At 39.5% G+C, this 21401-nt stretch overlaps 1 protein-coding gene across 13 annotated transcripts in view; it reads right to left on the reverse strand.

Annotated features, from left to right (window-relative positions):
• Positions 1-21401, reverse strand: part of CCDC148 (coiled-coil domain containing 148) — a 227982-nt gene that overhangs the window by 33740 nt on the left and 172841 nt on the right. For all 13 annotated transcript variants that reach the window (XM_046657860.1, XM_046657854.1, XM_046657865.1 and 10 more), the window contains one exon: positions 19676-19794. In XM_046657860.1, coding sequence (XP_046513816.1) covers positions 19676-19794 — 119 coding nt within the window. The remainder of the gene's footprint in view (positions 1-19675; positions 19795-21401) is intronic.

Raw genomic sequence — 21401 nt, forward strand, 5'->3', positions numbered from 1 at the left:
AGTTCCTGAGGAATGTGATGACACCTGAGCAGAGAGTCTATGCTGATAGCCATCATCAATGACAACTGAAAGATCAGGTTATAGGCAGCAGCTCCATTCTCTGATGCATATCCAGTAAAACAAAGGACTCTCAGGAACTGGGACCAGATGTCCGCCCCACCCACAGACCAGCCACCTCCCCCACCTGGGGACTGGCTCCGTATATAACTGGCCTGTAGTCTTTGTCCTGTGAGATGGGTCTTTTGGATGAGCCGACCATCTTCCCTCTGGCTAGCGAGCTGTAATAAAGTCGTTTCTCTTCTACCACCTTGCCTCCTGACCATTGGCATGTCTTAAGGCGGGCAGACGAGCCCACTTGGGCGGTAACAGTTATATTATCTTAGTTGGGGAGGCTATAAAAACATTCTTATGACAATCAAAGGAACTCAAATGTGAACTGGATGCTACATGATATTACGGAATTATTCTTCATTTTCTTAGGTATTATAATGGTATTGTGGTTAAGCAGGTAATTGTCTTTATTCTTAGCTAATTCAAGCCAAAATATTTAGTGGTGAGTTATCATAATGTCTGCAACTTTCTTTTAAATAGTATGACAAAAGACAGTGTGTGTGTGTGTGTGTGTGTGTGTGTGGAGAGAGAGAGAGACAGAGCAACAGTACAAATGATAAAGCAAATAGGGAAAAATACTAAAAATTAGTAAATCGAGGTAGCAAGTCTTTGTACCATTCTTGCAACTCCTCTTTAAACTTGAAATTTTATCAAAGTTAGAAGTTAAGTAAAAAGGTGGAGAAAAAAGAGAAAGATGATCATTAATTCAATATGGATTTTAAAAAGTGATCCATATACACATACAAAAATACTTTGCCACCTGGTGCAAAATTAATTAACGTGTATTTTGGGGAAGAAGCTTTTGCCCTGCTCTGCTTTGGCAGGAGGGTCAGATTACACCTGGAGCTCTGAGTGCTTTTCTGTGAAAGGGAACAGATGAAAAGGAATGCAATCAGAGGGGAGAATGGTGTGCTATGCTGAATAGAATAGAATGTCAAGTTTTCCTAGCTTTCCTTCATTCCAATTCGGTTTACCTAGAGGCTAGTCAAGGACTGAACACAAGTACATAAGAATACTTTGCTTTTTGAGTAACAGCCTTAATGCCTCTCCTCTCTACCATCCCACTAGAACTGGGGCAGCAAACTTTCTGTAAAGAGTCAAATAATAAATATTTCAGGCCTCTAGGCCATACAGTTGCTGCAAGTGTCACACTGAATGTGTCAACGCGGCACACAAAAGCAGCCATAGACAAATGAAAGAACACACTATGTTCCAATAAAACTTTGCTTATGGACATAGAAATTTTAATTTCATGTAGTTTTCACACAACATGATTTCTTCTTTTCTTTTCCAACCATTTAAAAATGTAAAAAACATTCTTAGCTTGCAGGTGATACAAAAAATAGAGGGCTAGATATGGCCCAACCCAGGGCAAAAAAGGAAAACCTTACAATCGCGCCTTTGTGTTGGCTGCCTTTTAGCTGCCTCACTTGGCTTTGAAGGAAAGGGGCTCCTTTGGATGGTGTGACAGGTCAAAGCACCTCTATGCTCTTAAGCCATTGAGCAGACAGTAGGAGTCTCCTCCCAGACCTCCAAGAGCTGCTCTAAATAGGAAAGCTCTGTCCAAGTTTATATCAGTGTAATTGGGAGCAGTGATAATGTCATAATGACTAGTACCTCAGTCTCTCAGCCCAGGATCCACCTGGAACTAGAGAGAAGTGTCTCATTCACTCCCTTCTGAAAGTAAAGCCACCCCACTGTCTTTGGACTCTGGGGCCTTTCCCTTGACAGATCAGTCTCATGTTAATTCCTCGGTGCAATCAAATTAGTTTGCTTCTAAATATGACCTTGCCTTACTTAAATAAATGTATATTAGATATGATACAAATAACTTCCTAAGTAATAACCTTATTTACAATGATTTATATCCTTTGATAATACTTCCATAGTGACCCTGAACCATGGCGGATGGTGAATCATGATGGTGGGCTCCTTTGGCCAGTGAGGGTTTTCCCCTAAGCCCTCCTCCACTATAAAGGACAAATGAGTTGAAAACACCCACTCTGAAAAGAGCTTATAATAGAAAGGGCTTACAGGGGTGGAGATGGATATGGGGGAAAAGAAACACATAACTATCCTCAATATTTAAATGGTTGGCAAAGGTAAGATTGTTCAGACTTGTTCCACATGGTCTCAAGCAATAGAAGGATTAATGTGTGGAATCTAGTGGGACAGATCTGGGCTTACTACCAAAAGATAAAGAAATAAAAAGAGGAAAAGAAAAAAATCCAATAGCTGCCCAAAGATGAAATGGACTGCCCCAGAAGATGGCAAGTTTAGCACCAGGAGACACATGCATGCCTAGGATATATGACGACTTAGTGGAGAGGTAGGAGAAGAGATTTAAAAATTAAAATCATCGAACTTTTAAGATTTGTAACCTTTAATGCTGAGGCTTGACAATTTTGGCATGGCATTCTTTTCTTTGTTATGGAAAAAAGGCAAACATAAATAACCAAAAGAAGGAGACAATTCCTTATTCCTCCAGTTTAACCACAAAAAAGGTAAGTGTGATTCATTCACCTACGATGGATCAAGCCCCTACCGTTTGCCTAGTAGTGGTTTACTCTAGTTATTTTCATTCCTCCACTTGAGGAATATTTATCAAGATTGAGTTACCTACAATGTGCCAAATACGAGGATATAGCGGTGAAGACAGAAAACAGATTCCACTAGAAATTATGCAGATATAGGGCACTGTGATGGTCTTTAAACACAATCACAAACTTTTTTATCCTCCTCTTATTGAGGGTTTGGGTCCCTAAGTTCCCAAAATTGCCAGCATAGGCTTATAACTACTTTGACGAATAGATAAAAAAGAAGTAGCACTACATGATTTCCAAGGTTAGGTCATGAAAAATCATGAGTCTTTTCCCTTGTTCTGTGGGAGACAAGCTCCTGGAGCTCTGAGGCACCATGTAGGAAGTCCGGCTACTCGAAGCCCATCATGCTTTGAAGAAGTCAAGCTTCATGGAAAGACCATGCAGAGCTCTACTTGGCAGTTCTCAGCTACCCTTAGCTTTCTAGTCATTCCAGTCCAAATCAAAGACGCCATCATATTATTCCCACCCTAGTCATTCAAGTCGCTCCCAGCCATTCAAATCTTCCCAGCTGAGACTCCAGAAATCATGAAGCAGAGATAAGACATCCTCTCTGAGCCCTGTTCAAATTCCTGACCCAATGAACTCAGAAGCATAATATCATTGTTGTTTTATGTCAATAAGTTACGGGGTGGTTTATAATGTAGCAATAGTTCATTGTGCAACAGGCTCCATGAGAACATACATGAAGAAGACCTAGAGGCTGGCCCCGTGGCTGAGTGGTTAAGTTCACATGCTCCACTTTGGCAACCCAGGGTTCACAATTTTGGATCCTGGGTATGGACCTAGCACTGCTCATCAGGCCATGCTGTGGTGGCATCCCACATAGAAGAACTAGAATGACCTACAACTAGGATACACAACTATGTACTGGGGCTTCAGGGAGACAAAAAAAAAAAAAAAGAGGAAGATAGGCAATAGATGTTAGCTCAGGGCCAATCTTCCTCACCAAAAAAACTCCCAAAAAACACTTTCTTTGGGAAAAAAAAGAAAGACACATTCGAGCAGAGACAGGAAGAAGGCGTAGGAGTTAGCCACAAGAGTGTTCTAGGTTAAAAAAACTGAAGAGCCAGTGGAGGTGAGAAAAATCTAGGGGTCCTTCAGGAACTGACAGAGTATAGTAGTCTGGAGAGGAGTGGGATGGGTGGAAGTCAGGTGGGAGATAAAAGATGAAGCAGAGTCTGATCATGGCTCATCTCACAAGTAACATTAAGGCATCTGAACTTTAACAGAAGGTGAAGATAAACCACTGAAGGGTTTTCAGTATTAGAATGACATGATTGGATGTGTCTGCATCACAGGCAAGGCTGAAGTAGTGGGAAGCTGTAGCCTTAATTCAGGTGAGAGATAATAGTGGGCTGATCAGAACAGCAAAGGGGATCAATATTTAAAAGGTCAATTCATGGGATTTACTAAGCCCTTGGTTGTGGGAATGGGGAGGGTGAGAGGGAGGAGTCACCTGGGCTTCTGACTGGGCAGTGGGGTGAGGGTAGTGTCATTTACCAAAAAGGAAACACTGAAGGAAGAACAGGTGGAGGGGGTGATGAATACCTCCAACTGAGGCATGGAGAATTTGAAGCGCCACAGAGACATCCATGTGGCAACGCCAGGAGACAGCTAGTTAAACAGTATGGATAAGGAGGAGAGTATAAAGAGAAACTAATATCACCAAGTGTGTATTTTAATCCAGGAACTTTATAGATGTGATTTCCATTAATTCTGATAACAACCATGTGGGAGTGCTAGCAGAGGTAAGTAACTTGCCTAAGGTCACAGAGACAGGAAGCGGTAGGGTAGGGATTTCAGTATAGATCGTCCTACTCGACATTCACAGTGAAAGATACGTGGTACTCTCTTCCACTTGAGAAAAAAAAATCACAATGCCGGGTGATACTCTTTGGATTTTGAAAGCAGTCGAATCAGCATTTGGGAATGCCTCTTCAGTCAGTTTAGTGGGTGACCTGAAAAGTTAACAGTTTTGAACGGAGGCCGGAGCAAGAGAAAGCTGTCCTGCTGGTCCAAGCCACAGTGCAGACAGCAGTGCCACTTAATCCCATGAAACCATGGATTCCCTGGTGCACTGGTGTATTCTGGATGACCAGAATGTTCTATAGAGCCTGTCAAAATCCTTTATAGATTTTTGTATAGCAGAGACCCTCAGGGTTCAGCAGCACACTCATGCCTTCTTTGATTTGATTTTTCTTTTAAGAACTAGCTCTTGGCTTGCTATTGGGCCCTGCTAATTATGATAACCATCATTTGTCAAGCAGGTACAATGTTATAGGCATTGTAGTATGTGCTTCCATGTTTTAACTTATTTTTCACAACAACCATAGGAGGTAGCTATTATTTTTTTACCTCAGCTTATAGATGAGGTTTGGGATCAACCTGGACTTTGACTTTAAGACACCAGGAGACAATGAGACTCTAGCTACTCAGAATGAGCTGGGTGTTATCTGAGCCACCTGGCCACAAAGCTGGAAGTGGCTAGCAGCACAGACTAATGAAAGGAAAGTGGATTGGACTTGGGCATGATCAGAAGACACAGGTAATTTGGACGAACAGGTGGCTCACACTCCTACAGTGACATCCCTCCCTCAACCCACACCTATGGCCCATGGGGCATTCTCAATGACTAGCTGACTGAAGAAGAAAAACAATGAGCCAGTTTTACAGCTGGGTCTACACATATGCTGGTCCCAGGCAGAAGTAGACTGCTGCCGTGGACAGCCCTGCTCTGAGGTGTCCCTGAAAAGTGGTAAAGAAGGGAAATTTTCCATGTGGGTATAATTTCGATAGGAATATCTCAATATTCGCTTTATCTGAGGTAAAGGATTAGTGACTGCCACATATTATGTACACAATAAATATTTTTTGAGTAAATGAATGAACGATGGATTAATAACATTTCATGGGCAGTAGTTACTGGTTTGGCCAGCTGGTTAGGGACCTTGAAGGGATAAGCTTGGAGGATTTGTGACAGGAAGACTCAGAGAGATTCTGTGGATGAACCTGATGGACTAGGTCCAGAGTGTAGGACTAATTTATGGAGGTGATTTTAAAGAATTAGGTGGAAGAGATAATCTGCTGTGTGTATGTCAGTCTTCTTCCCCAGCAGCCCGGTACTTGCTCAATGAGCTCGTGATAAAATGCTCCCAGTGGTGAGAACAGAAGCTAGACATTGCTCAACTGCATGAATTTGCCCTTATCAAGGCTGATCTGGCTATTGCCACTCTGAGCCCTTGACAGGTATAATAAACTGGGAGAATTAGCCAGTGTTAGCGGTTACAATATTATATCATGCCCGTTCTATCATGGGAAAGGCAGAAAAGAATTTGGATTTTCTTTCCCTGTACATCGTGTTTGCACCACCTGTGCACTTTTAGTATCCCACAGGACTTTGCATCTTCCTAAGAAACTCCCTTAACTGTGTAAAAAGTAAAGCAATGGGCTGAGGCCCATATGCTGCTGTCCTTACAAAACAGAGGATGGCCTATTGAAGACTCAGATACATCATGATCCGGGAGATAATATTTTGTGAGGTTGGGCACTATTTTCCAGGAGGTGGTTTTGCTCTGAAGTAGTGACCTATATGTGGTACTGTTTCTCAACACAGCCAGAATATAAGTGGCCAAAAAGTACAAGTGGAAATGGTGCTTTTCACTATAGACCATAAAAATCCACTTGCAAAATTTCTGTTTCCTATCCCTGAGACTCTAGGCTTTGCTGGTTTCAACTTCTAATACTTCCATGAGGAAGACGACAATGGTTACACTGAATTAGGAGCTGATCCAAGTATTTGCCTTTGGGGGTTTATCAGTTCACGAAGTAAACAGGTAGAAAAGGAGTTTACACTGTTGGAACAATTGACCTATCAAAGGGAAATAAGACTGCTGTTATTTAATAGAAGCAGGGAGAAATAGATGGAATACAAGAAACTCCTAAGAGACCTTCTGGTATTGCATGGCCAGTGGTAAAAATCACCCTATACAAGTCAGTACAAGTCAACCATTGGGTAAAGAACCTCACCCAGCCAAGATGCTCGCTGAAAGCAAAGGGCATATGTAATGCACAGCAGAGAAGGGAAATTATAAATTTGAATTGTGATCTTAAACATTTACCGAAGGAAGACATTCATCCTTGATCTGCCATACACATACACACACATGCAAATATACACATATAATATGTATAAATATATATGTGTGTGTAAATATATATATATTTAAGTCTAATTTTCTGTCTGCTTCCTTCACCTCTTTTTTCCTTACAATGTTACACGAGGTATGTTTATTGATAGTAAACTTTAAAGTTTAGTCCATAGGTCATGGAATGTTGAGATGGATCACAACAGAACTAGAGGAAGATAGAGCAAAAAGACACCACCTAGAGATCTTGAATTTAGAGCTAGATGCTGTAATAAAAGAGATTTTGAGTTGATTTCCTTTAGGAATGAGGTAAGCATGTTTTAGGTTATAAAATGTAAAATCACACAGTGTTAGATTGAAGGAAATTTTTTGGTAGTTTAAGTATAGAAAAAAGGGCATACATTGATTTTGCTAACTAATGTGAACTGTAAGAGACATTCTTCTTTTTCTTCGTCTTTTTCTCTTCTCTGAGCCCCCTTCCTCTTTTGAAGAAATTCCCGCTGTAAGCTGATGGCCAATACTTGCTTTCCCAGCCACCTTTGCAGCTAGAGCATGAGCATTTGACCTGAGTTCAGCCCATCGGATACCTCACTTGGAAGCCAGTGATGGAAACAAGCAAGGCCTGTAGAGACTCTATTAAGGCCATGGGCAGTGGCAGCATGGCAGGAATATGAACAAAGGTAGCACTGCCAACAGTGATGTTCAGAGTCCAGGACAGCAGAGGAGGAGGTGCAAGCTGTGGCATCTAATGGTCGGTGGGTGTAATCACTGAGAAGATTCTGCGGAGGGAGTTGGGTTATAGTCCTGACTCTTTCTGATCAGCCTCTGTTATTTCCAACCATTTTCTAAGCCTGGTTCTGCAGATGATTCTGCAAGCTACCCTAATACCTTTCAATAAAAATACCTTTTTACTGCAAAATTCAACTAGAAATGATTTCTGTTGTTTGCAAGCTAGAACCCTAGTTAATACAAGGAGGCTAGACGAGATGCTTTCCAAGATTCCTCCCAGCTCTAAAATTACATGACTCTATAAAACTCATATTAAGATATAAAAGGTAAGAAAATAACCTGGATTGTAACCATGCTCCTTTTACCTTTCACTAACTAAATAATTCTTGTTCAATATCATCTGATAGCTCTGTGTGCGTATGTGTGTGTTTGTATATCTATATATAGAGAGAAATATGTACATACGTATATGCATACATACATATGTACACGGTGTGACTGGCAGACTGAGTTTAAAAGCTTTAAGAGTGATTAATTGCATGGCAAACACCCAGGCTAACTTCACTTCCAAAATTTGACTGATGCATCCATGTACATTTCCCCTGAGAAATTTTGGTGGGAGGGGTGTTCCCCTCATGAAGTGACATGTATTAAAGTCTATATAGTCACTTCTGATTCACTTGCGCTGTTTGGGAAATGCAGGTTTACAAAAATACATGTTTGGAATGAAAAATAGCTGCAAATGAAAAAATATATGTGTGTGTGTATGTATTTCTTTTCTGCAGGATTGGTTCCAAACAAAGGATAAACATCAATGCTTGAAGCTATATTGTATCCACCACAGTGGTGGCATTTTGTGAAAGTTGCCATTACATCTCTTCTAATCTATGGCTTTATACTGCCTTCATTTAACCAGAGCTGCTAAATTTCTGCCTACCTAGCCCTGCAGCTTTAAAAAATCTTTCTAAAGCTTTGCCTAAAAGGTCATTATTTCACTACTTGAAAGTGCTTAGTAAAACTCCCTAGGTAAGGTGTTAGTAATAAAGACATCAATAACACACAGAGTGGTTACAAATACTGTGTGGGGCATTGGAGGACACAGTGTCCCTTTGCTGTGAATGAAGAACAGCAAATCATTTACCTCTACATTTTGGTATAAATGTTGAATAGGAGAAAGGCAATGCAGTTTCAAAACAAACCAAGGCCCAAAGAGAAACTTTCCAATATGTGTAGCAGTAATTATGGACCAAGATAAAAGTCTGTGTGCCTGGGGAAGAGAATATGAGATAACTGTTTCTTGAAAAGACCATAGCACCTAGCTGTTTTATTTAGAATTACAGCATCTGTGGTCACTTCATTGACACATACGTATGAAAGAAAAATAATGATAGGCACTAAAAGGATGCAATAATGCTCATTTTGCATAAAATTGTATTATAAAGGGTTTCTGACTATTGCCCGCCCTCTACCAAACTGACATTCCATTTTCTGTCCTAAACAAGTAACTGCAACTGGGCATATAGTAGAAATCCAGTGGCTTTTTTAATGAGCAAAGATTTGTAAAATCAAAAGTCAACGTTGTAAACAATAAAGTCAAAGCAGCCCAAACTACTAAACAAAAGACACTCTCCAATTGCCTGTGGGTTGGGAAGGACCATCGATCTTAAGCTGGACTTGCATACTTCAGGAGATAAACTGTCATCCAAGACCTCTAATGACCCTCAGCTGAGCCATCTCTGTCCAGCTGGTGCTCCTTCTGCCCACTGGCACAACCTTTATTGTTCATTTTCACACTAAAATGACTGTACATTGCTTTGTCCATAAATTTCTTAGCGTCCCTCTGTCAATCATGCTTGCTCAGCTATGATCCATTCAAGGATTACTACAATTATGTCCAAATAATCTGAGTATCCATGCCCCAATATATGAAAAAACACACATGCACACACATGACATAGTTAGTTATTTTATACCGATGAGCAGGTTCTAAGTGTTATTATTATTTTTAGACAAAATTACTTCTATGGACTGGAAGATGTCATGTGGGCTTTCAGTGGGGTCACTTTCAGTCTTTTAAATTAATGTTAATTTGTGAAACATTTTGTTACATCATTTAAGAGACAAAACAGTCTTACTAAGAACTATATTTCTTTATGCCTCATGGTGATCCTCGGACAACATCATTTGACACACCCACTTGGAATGAGGATTAGGTTGACAGAGATTTAATAAATGAGAGCATTCCCACTAATCTGAGGAAATCTCATGCTGAGAAGCAAAAACATAACAAATGTTTGTAAACTTTCTGTTGAAGTCACTTTACTTAACATACTCTTTAAAATCTGAAAGATAGACTGTGAACCTACTTTAAATGCCCTTAATGTCTTCCCATACAACACGCTGAATTTTGCATATTGTTAAGAAAAGACATGAAACATAGACAGAAACATCTGGTTTTACTTCTTAGAAAATGCAATAACTGTCAATTCCCTGCTCTTGGCAACTGCCCCACTCACTCACTAGGTTAACAAAGACAATTTAGTGTTTAGGAAGGCAGCTGGCTCTAGTTCCTTCCTTCCCAAATGGTCATCGCAATCTTAAACTTCAAATGTTTGTTTTACAACATAGGAAAACTCTCTCCTTTTAGAAACAATAACTAAAAACTAGTGTTTGTTACTATAGAAAGCAATGCTCCCTCCATTAAATGCGCACGCGTGCACACACACACACACACCTGCTTGGAGAAAAAACGTGCAAGATTTTTGCTTGCAGAGGATTTCTAGAATTGATAAACTCCTCCATGAATATAAAGTTTTACCTACATGACTTTCCTAAGCTATTTCAGGGAAGGTATAGCATTGGGAAAACAGAAATTAGGGACACTTTACAAAAACGTGGGAGTTTGTCAAGAATCCAATAGATGATTTGGGGCCCATACTTCGAAAAGTGTGGAAAGAAACTCTAGTACCCTAGTTCTCAAACTTCACTGCACTTCAGCATCCCCTGAGGGTTTCAAAAACTGTTGGGGCCAAAATCCCATTGCCAGAGATTCTGATTTAGTTAGGCTGGGGCCTCGCTCAGCCATCGGGACTTTCAAAGGCTCCCCAGGTGATTCTACTGTAGCAAAGAAGGGAACCACTGCTCTAGTATGACATTAGCATTGACCAGTGAAGTTCCCATAACCCATACCTTCCATATGTTGGTTAGGCCAGTTTCATTCAGTTTTCTGGTTATGAAATGATATCCAGAAAAAATGCTTAGCCAAGTAAATCTGCTTTTAGAAATCTTTAAAACTACCTTCTAGAGTATATAGACAAAAAACGTTAAATACATTAAAATTATTACAAAGGAGGCAAATGGAAAAAGCAGGCTATTTATTAAATTACAAGGAACAGCAATGAATATAAGTAAGTGAAACGCCTTATATCCTTCCTTGTAAAAACAATAATGGGCAAATACAGAGGAAGGAGAGGATATGTTAGCTGCAAGAGAGCTGAACTTTTAACATTAGAGATTGAACATTTTAACAGACATTTACAAAATGTCATAACAACAAAGGGAGAGGGGCCCCAGTGCCTGGAAGGGTGATCTAATTTCTGTTTACTCTGCAACTTTCAATGGTAATAGGGGGCAATGATGCTAAGGAAAGATTAAAAAATGAGATGTGACCATTACATGTCCTTGCTTTCTGCTCCTCCCTGTACGTACCTAACACAAAGAATACTCAGGAAAGAAAGTTTTTGGAAACAATATAAATATGTTTAAAATTACCCAAAAACAAAGGAAATATGAACATCACAGAACCATCACAGCTTACAGAGCAACACCCTGCAGTGTCTAAGGCCATGGCACTGGACCCAACAGTCCCCAACAGGAAGGCCGTGGGCAACAGCGCATTCAGAGCCCTGCTGGAAAGGAAGAAAGCAGCACTGTGTGCAAAAGAAGAGAGAGCGCTTGGGTTGCAGGGAAAAAGGCGGCTTTGGGGAAGGCCCGTAGGAGGTCAAATGACAAGGAGGTGGGATGGCTGGAAAAGGACGTGAAGTGTAGACTAAGAGAAGGTAGATAACACAAGGTATAAACATCATGGTAAAAAATAAAAGAGAAGTGTATGTTCTTATGTCTGCTTTGAGGACTGTTATTTCTGTTACCTGCAAAGGGTACTTCTGTTTAATACTCTTGTATTTGGATTAGTATATCCACTTCTATACATTTCGCATTACTTTCCACTTTGCCCACCGATTGGAAACCCACAGCTAAACAGTCAATGAGAATAGAAAAGTATGTTTGATTTATTATTTTTAAAACTGCTGTAAGTTTTTTCTTACTATTAGAAACGTATGCTCATAGGGGAAATTTTGGAAAATACAGAAATACAAAGAAGAAAATACAAACTGTCCTTTCTTTCATTACCTGGAGACAAAAACTGTTATCTTAGGGTTCTGTTTCCTTCTAGATTTTTTCTTTATATAGATATTACAAAACAACATTTTGAAAATATTAACTTCATCTGTTTTATTTCTCCTGGGAGTCATGTTTCCCTTTGGCCATTCCACTGGTATGGTAAAGAGAAGTAGGTGATGTTTTCAGATACCAGCTCCCTCACTTTCTGCCCCTCGGTGGATCAAACTGATGATTGGGGCTCAGTAGAAATACTGAAATAGCTATGGGAGAATCCAAGAACATGGGGCTAGCTCCCCACTCTCCTAGTATAAAATGCCTCCCAGGGAAGCCCTGCAATTACTATGGCATCCTGTCCAGCATGAAAAGAACAGAGGGAGGTGTTTAAAGATTGCATGGGAAAACGCTTGTTTCTCATGGCCGGCACAAGGTCTTATTGGAAGCACAGGCCACGTGGTGGGAAAACCAGGGCTGGCAACACCTGGAGGAGGGAAGCTCCAGACAAGAAGCAATGGCAGGGTGTGTGGTCAGCAGCAGCACACCATGGCCTACACCCTAAGGCTAAGTGGGTCCAGTTATGTTACCAGCAGGTTGCATAAGGACCAAGTCCCAGAGACAAGGTGGTGAAGACCCTTAAAGACGCAAGATGATGAAAAAATCAAGGTTCAAAATTTATATATAAAATATGATATCAATTCTACAAGGGAGTCAGAATCTGCAGGTAGACCAGCTACTCAACCCTCCATTGCCAGGAGGCTGCTAAGCTTTACTGTGCACTTCCACTGGCCAATACGGTATCCATTAACCACATGAGGTTATTCTGCACTTGAAGGGTGATTAGTCCAAACTGTAATGTGCTGAGAGTGTAAAATATACAGCAGATTTCAAAGACGTCTATGAAAAAAAGAATGTAAAATATCTCATTAATAATTTTTATATTGATAGCATGCTGAAATAATGTTTTTGGATATACTGGGTAAAATAAATTTATTATTAAAGTCAATTCCACATGTTACTTTTTATATCTCTAAATGTGGCTATTAGAAGATTTTAAATTGCATATGTGATTCACATAATATTTCTATTAGATAGCACTGCCTTGCACGCTGGGGAGGTGGAGGGATGAGGTGAAATTGTGGAGGATAATGAGGACCCTGAGGGGCATCACAACCTGCAGCTTGACCAGCCATCCACCCTTCCATTGGAGGAGGTTGCCTGACCTCCAGCAGAGAAATTGGAGTTTGTACTTTACTCCCCAGAGAGAAAGAGAGAGTCTGAAATGAGGCCATTTTGAAATGAAAGAGCTCAAGACACTTGTAATTGAAAAGTTTCCATCTTTCTTCACTACCTTGCAGGAACAGAGCTCTTAAAGAAGTTGAGATCAGTTACTATTCTTCACACATTTGGGAGTGGTGTGAGTGAATATTTGACCTAGTGCAAATTAAAGTCTTTTATAGAATTGATATCATACTTTATATAAATCTTGAACCCTCCTTTGTTTTTTTTACTATTCTGCATACATTATTCTCCCACCAACAGAAAAAAAAACTATATTGCCTCGCAAAACAGATTTAAAAAGTAATGCTGAAGTGGAATACTATTCAGCAATAAAAAGGAAAAAACTAGGGCTGGCTTAGTGGCACAGTGGTTAAGTTCTCACGTTCCACTTTGGTGGCCTGGGGTTCACTGGTTGGGATCCCGGGTGCAGACCTACACACCGCTTGGCAAGACATGCTGTGGCAGGCGTCCTACATATAAAGTAGAGGAAGATGGGCACAGATGTTAGCTTCCTCAGCAAAACGAGGAGGATTAGCAGTAGATGTTAACTCAGGGCTAATCTTCCTCAGAAAAAAAAAAGGAAAAAATACTGATACATGCTACAACAAGGATGAGCCTCAAAAAAATATTATGCTAAGGGAAAGAACCCAGATGCATTACTTTTATACAAAATGTCCAGAAAAGGCAAATCTACTGAGACAGAAATAGGTCAGTGTCATTGGGACTGGGAGTAGGATCAGGAATTAAGGCAAATGGGCAGGGGAGATCTTTTGGGGGGGGATGGAGAGGATATAAAACTCAACCACAGCCATGGTGTACAACTGCATAAATTTCCTAAAAAACCTTTAATGGTACACTTAAAACAGGGGAATTTGTGACATATAAGTTATTCTTCAATTAAGAGGTTTTTTCAATGTTAAAAGTAGCAGTATTAGTAGCTTCCCATAAATCATGCTGAATTTTTGCATGTTTTTATGAAAAGACACAGAAAGTAGAGAAGTAGAAGAAATTGAAAACTATCAGCCACCTTGGCTTTGGCAAGCAGCCCAATATCTACCAATTTACTGTTAGCATATCAAAAATAAAATGTAAACTATTTAGAAATTAGATAATAAAAATATATTTCAAATCTTATAGAATGTGGTGAAACATATACAGAAAAAAAACCCTTATATCTAAATGAATTTATTAGAAAATAAAAGAGATTGAAAACAAAATAACTAAAGCTTTCTACCCTACAGGACAGAAAAAGCTCAGTAATATTCAGGATCATGCTTCTTTCTCTGTCTTCCCTCAAACTCCATCCCCAATGAAATGAATTATGTTTCACCTAATCTAAATACTTCATAACACCTGTCACCTCTGCAGCCCCCTGCCACCTTCTAGTTCAGACACTTTTTCTCACATGCCTCCTAAAGAAAATTTATTATCAGCTGCTTGGTCACCAGTTTCTACTTATTCCAAAATAATTTCCAAGCCTTCACTAGGAAAAAACTATGAAATCTTCTAAAGAACCTAAGAGAAGTCTTGAACTGGAGAGCTCGTCTGGAAGCATGATCCTAGATTGCAGATCAAATTTGTGTATATGTCAGCTCTCCCTAACAAAATTTCAGTGCCAAAAGTCAACAGGATTCTTTAAATGAAATTTGACAGAAGAATCACTAAGATAGTTTTGAAACGAACAATGAGTGAACACTTGTTCTATCAGATAGCAAAACAGAATAATTAAAACAGCACAGTATCGATGTAGAAATATAAATGTAGATCAGTTTTTATTTAATCTAATCAAGAGTCCATATGGACATAAAAGCATAATCAGAAGTGAAATATATAATAAAGGTGGCATTTCAAATCAGTGGGTAAGGATGAGTCATTAAATAATTGATGTTGAGATGGTTGGCTATCAATTTAGACCAAAAAGTGAAAGTCAGACACTTAGCTCATATCATTCATAAGAATAAATTCCATATGGCTAAATTTTAGAAGAAACATGGGTAATATACAGTATTTTAAAAGAATTAGGCAGGTGTGTCTGCAGGGATACCACGTATCGTTTTGAAGTTTGTGCTTTGCAAAAGTGATGCCCAACCAGGATTATAAATGGGGAATGACATCCAGCTTTGCCTCTGCTCGTCAAATTACGTGTCCTGGTTTAGAAGGGGAGTCTTATCTTTTTCTAATTTGTCTACTTCCGGTAGGGGCTCTATGCACTTTGCCACAAGGAGGGGGCAACTTTTCTAATTGGCGCAGAAACCTTATACACTGGTGGCAACCAATAAATAGTAGTTAATAATAAACAGGTTGTTGGCACATACATAAAGGCTCTTTTTACACAATGGTTGCTATAAACTGAATGTGCCCCTCCAAAATTCATATGTTGAAATCCTAAGCCCCACTGTGACTGTATTTGGAGATGAGGCCTTTGGGAAATAATTAGGTGTAGATGAGGTCATGAGAGTGGGCCTTCAGGATTGGATTAGTGCCCTTATAAGAAGAAACACCAGAGAGCTTGCTGTCTCTCTCTCCCCAGCTTATGGACAGAAAGCAGCAGTCTATAAGCCAAGAAGAGAGTTCTCACCAGAAACCAACCATGCTGGCACCTTGATCTTGAACTTCTAGCCTCCTGACCTGTGAGAAAATAATTTTCTCTTGTTTAAGCCCCCAGTCTATGGTATTTTGTTGTGGTAGCCAGAGCTAATATAACAGTATTATATTGTAAAATGCATTTTTTTTTTGTTTTTTATACACATATGTATGTAGGTACACATAGATGGTATGAGTGCACAAGTATTAAACAATTGATAACAGAAAGGACTTCTAGAGAAGAGACTGCATGAGGGTAGTGATCAAGGGGCACTTCTGCTTTAACCTTAATGTTTTATTTTTTGTAAGAATGACCTCATTATTACACGTTTCATTTAAAATTTATAAAATGTGGAGCCAACCCGGTGGCATAGTGGTTAAGTTCACACGCTCCACTTTGGGGGCCCAGGGTTCGTGGGTTTGGATCCCAGGTGCGGACCTACCCACTGCTTATCAAGCCATGCTTTGGCAGTGTCCCACACACAAACTAGAGGAAGATTGGCACAGATGTTAGCTCAGGGCCAATCTTCCTCACTAAAAGAATAGTAATAAAATAAAATATATAAAATGCTTAAACATTTCAAGAAAAAATTATGTTAGAAGGTGTTTCATGTTTTAAAAAGTCAATATTAATAGCAATCACTTATATTTAATGAATTTTTACTATGTTCCAGGCAGAGTATTACATTCAATATCTCACTTAATCCTTGCAATAATCCTGTAAGGTAGGTACTATTTAAGTCCTCATTGTACGGATGAAGAAACTGAAGCACAGAGAAGTTAAATAACATATCACAAGGTCACACAGCTATAAAGGATAGAGCCAGGATTCTAAGGTCAACGATCTAATTCTAGAGCCTTTCCTCTTAACCTCTATGGCATGTTGAGAAATGAAAATAGAGCATTAGAAAATTAGCAAGTTAGTGGAAATTTTGGCAAAAACAATTTCAGTAAGATGATGAGGGCAAAAGACAGACTGTAATAGACTGAGAAGGGAAACATAATAAATAAAATGAATTACTATATCTTTTTATTTTGTTGAACCACATGAAATTACTAATACTTAACCATTTTTGACCAAAAAAGTGAAATTTTCTTATGATTCAACCTAATAGATGTGCTAATTTATGAATATTATTTTCAAGAAACTTAATCTTAGAACTAAAAAATAGAAAAGGGAAATAAATAACAGAAATTTTCAAACCCTCAAAGCTGTGTGTGTGTTTTTAACAGATCTGGAAACTGTTTCAAGCCTTCTTATTCTGACATGAGAAAAATGTGCCTACAGTTAAAATATCAAACATGAGATTTGTGAATTGTATTTCAGTAGCAGAGAAAAACATTTTAACCAATCAACCAAATTTCTTAGTGTCAGGATAGTTACAAAAGAATACAACTTCTGGTTCTTGTCAGAAGTAAAAGTTACCAGCAATTTTTCCGTGTGGAAGTTCCTCTCCCTAAATCACAGAAGGAGGACTATGCTTTTATCTACAACATCATCCAAAATTTGCTGAGAATTATTTCCTGATATATTATCCTGATATTTCAACAGCCTCCCCCACTGACTTCCCACTGGCATGCAAGCGCTGGAATCATAGTTATCTGAATCTATAACATTTCACATGAGTGAACATCCAGATCACAGAGCCTTGAAAGTTGATAGCTCACTTAGCCCTCCAAAGTTATCAGGTCCAGTTTTACAAAGGACGAAATAGAGCCTTGTTGAGGTTAAATGAATGACTTTTCCCCAGGTCATACGCTCTGCAAGGAATATTTAAGACTAAAATCTTGGTCTCCTGGTTCCTAGGCCTTAGAACTCTTTTCACTATATTATAAATGCCTATTTTTTCCCTGTTATGTAAGCAGATTAATCTGATTTTCCTTTTCTTCTTTTCAACTGGAGTTCTGAGTCAGCTGATCTTGATAATTATTGGGACAGGAAGAAAAGACTGAAATAGCTCTGTAGTCAAAGAAACCCCCTGGCTGTGAGGGGAGATTCTATTAGAAGAATGTCGCCCAGACGCTGGGACCTCATGTCTCTTCAGTTTTTCCCACTCCCTTTAATTCCTGGGGCTCTCTTTTGTTTCCCCAGCAGAGTTTCAGATGATCGATTGGACCAGCCTTTCGGCCCCCACCTTGCCTTGCCCTTTAGTACTGAGCTGTGTGTGGGTTTTCGTCTCTGACCCATGGTATGACCTGTCTTCTGGAATCCACTTATATCTTGGGTTGTGCTTGTTTAACTGCTTTCTCACTGGCTGTTTTGACTCTTAGCTTTGAGCCCTGGTTTTGCTACATTCTCAGTTTTCTCCATAACACATTAAACTCAACTCTAAAATCCCTAGATACCTGGAAAATAATGTGAATTTCCTCCGGAAAATCCTTAGACTTGCCTGGCATCTCTGTGGAACTCCAGATTCACTTTGCAGGCTTGGTGAGTGGAGTTTAGGATACTGTCCAATGGGTCACAAAGGAAGCTTTCTACATACAAATAAACCTCGTTGTATAAAATAGTTATGTCCTCCAGAGTTATGTATAAGTCTAAGGAAATTTTTTAGAGCAGTTTTAGGTTTACAGCAAAATTGAATGGAAAGTACAGAGAGTTCCAGGTAATGGTTTTTACATTGACTAACTGTAATGGAAACTTATTGTGATTTATGTTATGAAGTGAAAGATTTATCCTTAATTTATCTTTCGTGAAAATCCAAACAGGAGCTAGCTAAACTAATTAACTATGCCAGTTACCAATGTATTGTCTCTCAGCTCCAAATACACCCTTCATTGTCTGCTCTATGAAAATGGAGATGGCCCTGTCATTGTTTCTCCCTTGCAGCTGGCACAATGTTAAGCTATGTCAGAAAAGGGGGCTAGAGGGACACTGAAGAAGGATGGGGCTTTCTTTCCTGGTTCCAGTGTTTACCCCTTCTTGCTCCTGCCACATGGTTGCCAGCAGCATGTGTGGGGGACACACAGTGGCACTTGTGCCCATGGAGTTCCAATGGCATCAAATTTCAGAGACACTCTTTTGGTCTGATTCCCACTGAATCTTGCAAGCATCCCAAAGGTCGACTTCCAGCTTTGGCCTCCTGCACCCAAAGTGTTTCCTGTTTGCCTGGTGACTATGAAAAAGTGCTGGTTGCACCATCCCAGAAGCTCTCCACCATGCGGCGGGCCACAACCACACCTTCTACACTGAGGTCTGAAGCCCAACTATGGGGGAGGGGAGGTGTCCCAGTTCCCAACTTGTTTCCTTCATGGGAACCCTCCTTCAGCCCTGGGGTATTCTTTAAACTTCTCTTTATCCCTTTATATAACAGAGAATTTCAGTCAGAATTAATAATTTTTAAAGTTTTCCTTTTCAAATTACTTAGTTTTCTCTGCCTCCTCATTGACCCTGAGTGATACAGTAACCTTGGAAAAATAATTCTAATTTCTCAGGGTCCTCAGTGTGCTCATTCATAAAATGAGAAGACTGGGTTAGTTGATCTCCCTGCTCATCTGAATGATGGTTTCCTCCTTCTGGGTCAAAATATGAAGTCACAGCAGCTGCCAGGATCATTTCAGGCACACAGTGGACAATCAGATACTATGAAATCCTCTGTGAGGGTTTAATGTGGGAAGCTATCTAAGGAACAAAATGCAAAACTAGAGATTCATGTATGAATATGAGAATTTAAAATATAAGTATCATTTTATCCGTTTGTGAATACAAATATTGGAAGGATACATTAAGTGTAGAAAAAGGCTCCCTCTGATATTGTTTATCTCAACATTCTACAGAAGACTCTGTTTACCACCTCTATTACCACACGATTTAAATTTTTCTTTTACCTTTCTCTGTCTTTTACTGACTGTTCAGCCATTAATTTCTTCAGTTCTTCTAGACGCCGAAGATCTCTCATTTCCATTTCTTGCCACTTCTCTTCTTTCTTAGCCCAGTATTTTCTTATCTATTGGATAAATGTTACACAAAATTTAAATTAACAACAGATATGTAGAAAGGGTGAGAAAAGTTATAACAACATTATCCATTGGTTCATATGGCAAAGATTGAATTTAAATGGCACTTCATCTTTTTCATGTCTTAGATCTGCTTTCAACGTATAAGCAACAGAAAAAATAAATTAAAACATGAAGGTACATGCCCTGAGAAACTGCATGGTTTAACAATTTCTGAGGTAGAAATGTAACTTGTGCTGAGACTTAAGGTTTTAACCTATGGCTAACATAATCGACTTTCAGGGAGCCACAATAAAGGCATGCTGTTGTCTCTAAAGTATATGATCTACCTGTTACTCAGGAATATTTTTATCCCCTTATGGTAATGCAGCCTTTAACAAATATAGCATTAAACCTATTTTTACTTTAAAAGCATGAGTTTATTTATGCTAATGGACAGCAGGGTGTTGAAAGCTTTATGCTTCTGTGGAAGTGGCAGGAGACAGGTGGGAGGAAGGAGGAAAAGAAACAATTAGCAGGGTTGTGATATATAGTAGTTCTGACTTATGTGGTCAAATAAAGAGCAAATTGATCAAGCTCAGAAAGGTGAAAGCGTTGTTCTTACTAGGCCTATTTCACTTCCCGCCTCTGGAAACGGAGGCAGAATGAGAAAACCAGAAGTACATATATGCCATTTTCAGGGGGCTGAAACCATTTTTTAGGGTTCCCCTAGTGATGGGGCCATTGAAGTTAATGTTTATTTGACAGTGGCCCATTCAACCACCCTTCTCTGCCATGTTGTGTCTGGGTCAAGAGACAGGATCTTGCTGGTAAAAAACAGAGTAGAGTACCTCAATGGTGAACAATAATGAGGGACTGCCAGCAGAGGGTCTGTTGTAGAGGATGGGTTAGCCTCACCCCCAAGGTGGCATTTTCTCTTTTGAGAAGTGAGTATGAAAAGCTAAGTAGTTTCTGGACGTGCCCTAGCAACATGGTCTCTGATCCTGGGAGAACCAAAAGGAGCATCCCAAGTACTATGGCCATCGCCATAGCAACTCTGCAGCAGAGCCTCTGCAAAACCAGCAGCCACCATAGTGACATCCATCAAACGCTTAATGAACAACTGGATGAGCTCAAGGTAAAATGATTCCGCTCCAGAAATGACTGAGATCTCAATTTAGGGAGAACAGATATGAAGCAGGAAAGGCAGCAGCACCAAAGACAGAGAGTAAACGAGAGTAGAAGAGAGAAAGGAAACCCTGACAGACAAAGTGTATTTCAGAGTCCTAACAGATAAATGCCAGGCATTCTGTTAGTACCAGATATGGAAATGTTAACAGTGATTAGGTTCTCTCTCTCTGGGGTTTATAAGTGATCTTTATTTTATTCTTTATACTTTTCTACGTTATCTTATTTTTTGAAATGAATGTATATTTCTTTCATAATCAGAGAAAATAAAGCTACTTCTAAACTAAATTTTGAAAAAGAAGAGATTTTGGACTAAAGAGCATTTTTCTCTGGCTTCCAACAGACCAACGATGTTTGCTTACCCCCAGCATCGGCCTTGGAGGGAAGTCAGCAGTCCTTTTGCTGACAATTCCTTGACAAGTGGACCAAC

Source organism: Equus quagga, chromosome 4, assembly GCF_021613505.1.
Source record: "Equus quagga isolate Etosha38 chromosome 4, UCLA_HA_Equagga_1.0, whole genome shotgun sequence".
Classification (NCBI taxonomy): domain Eukaryota; kingdom Metazoa; phylum Chordata; class Mammalia; order Perissodactyla; family Equidae; genus Equus; species Equus quagga.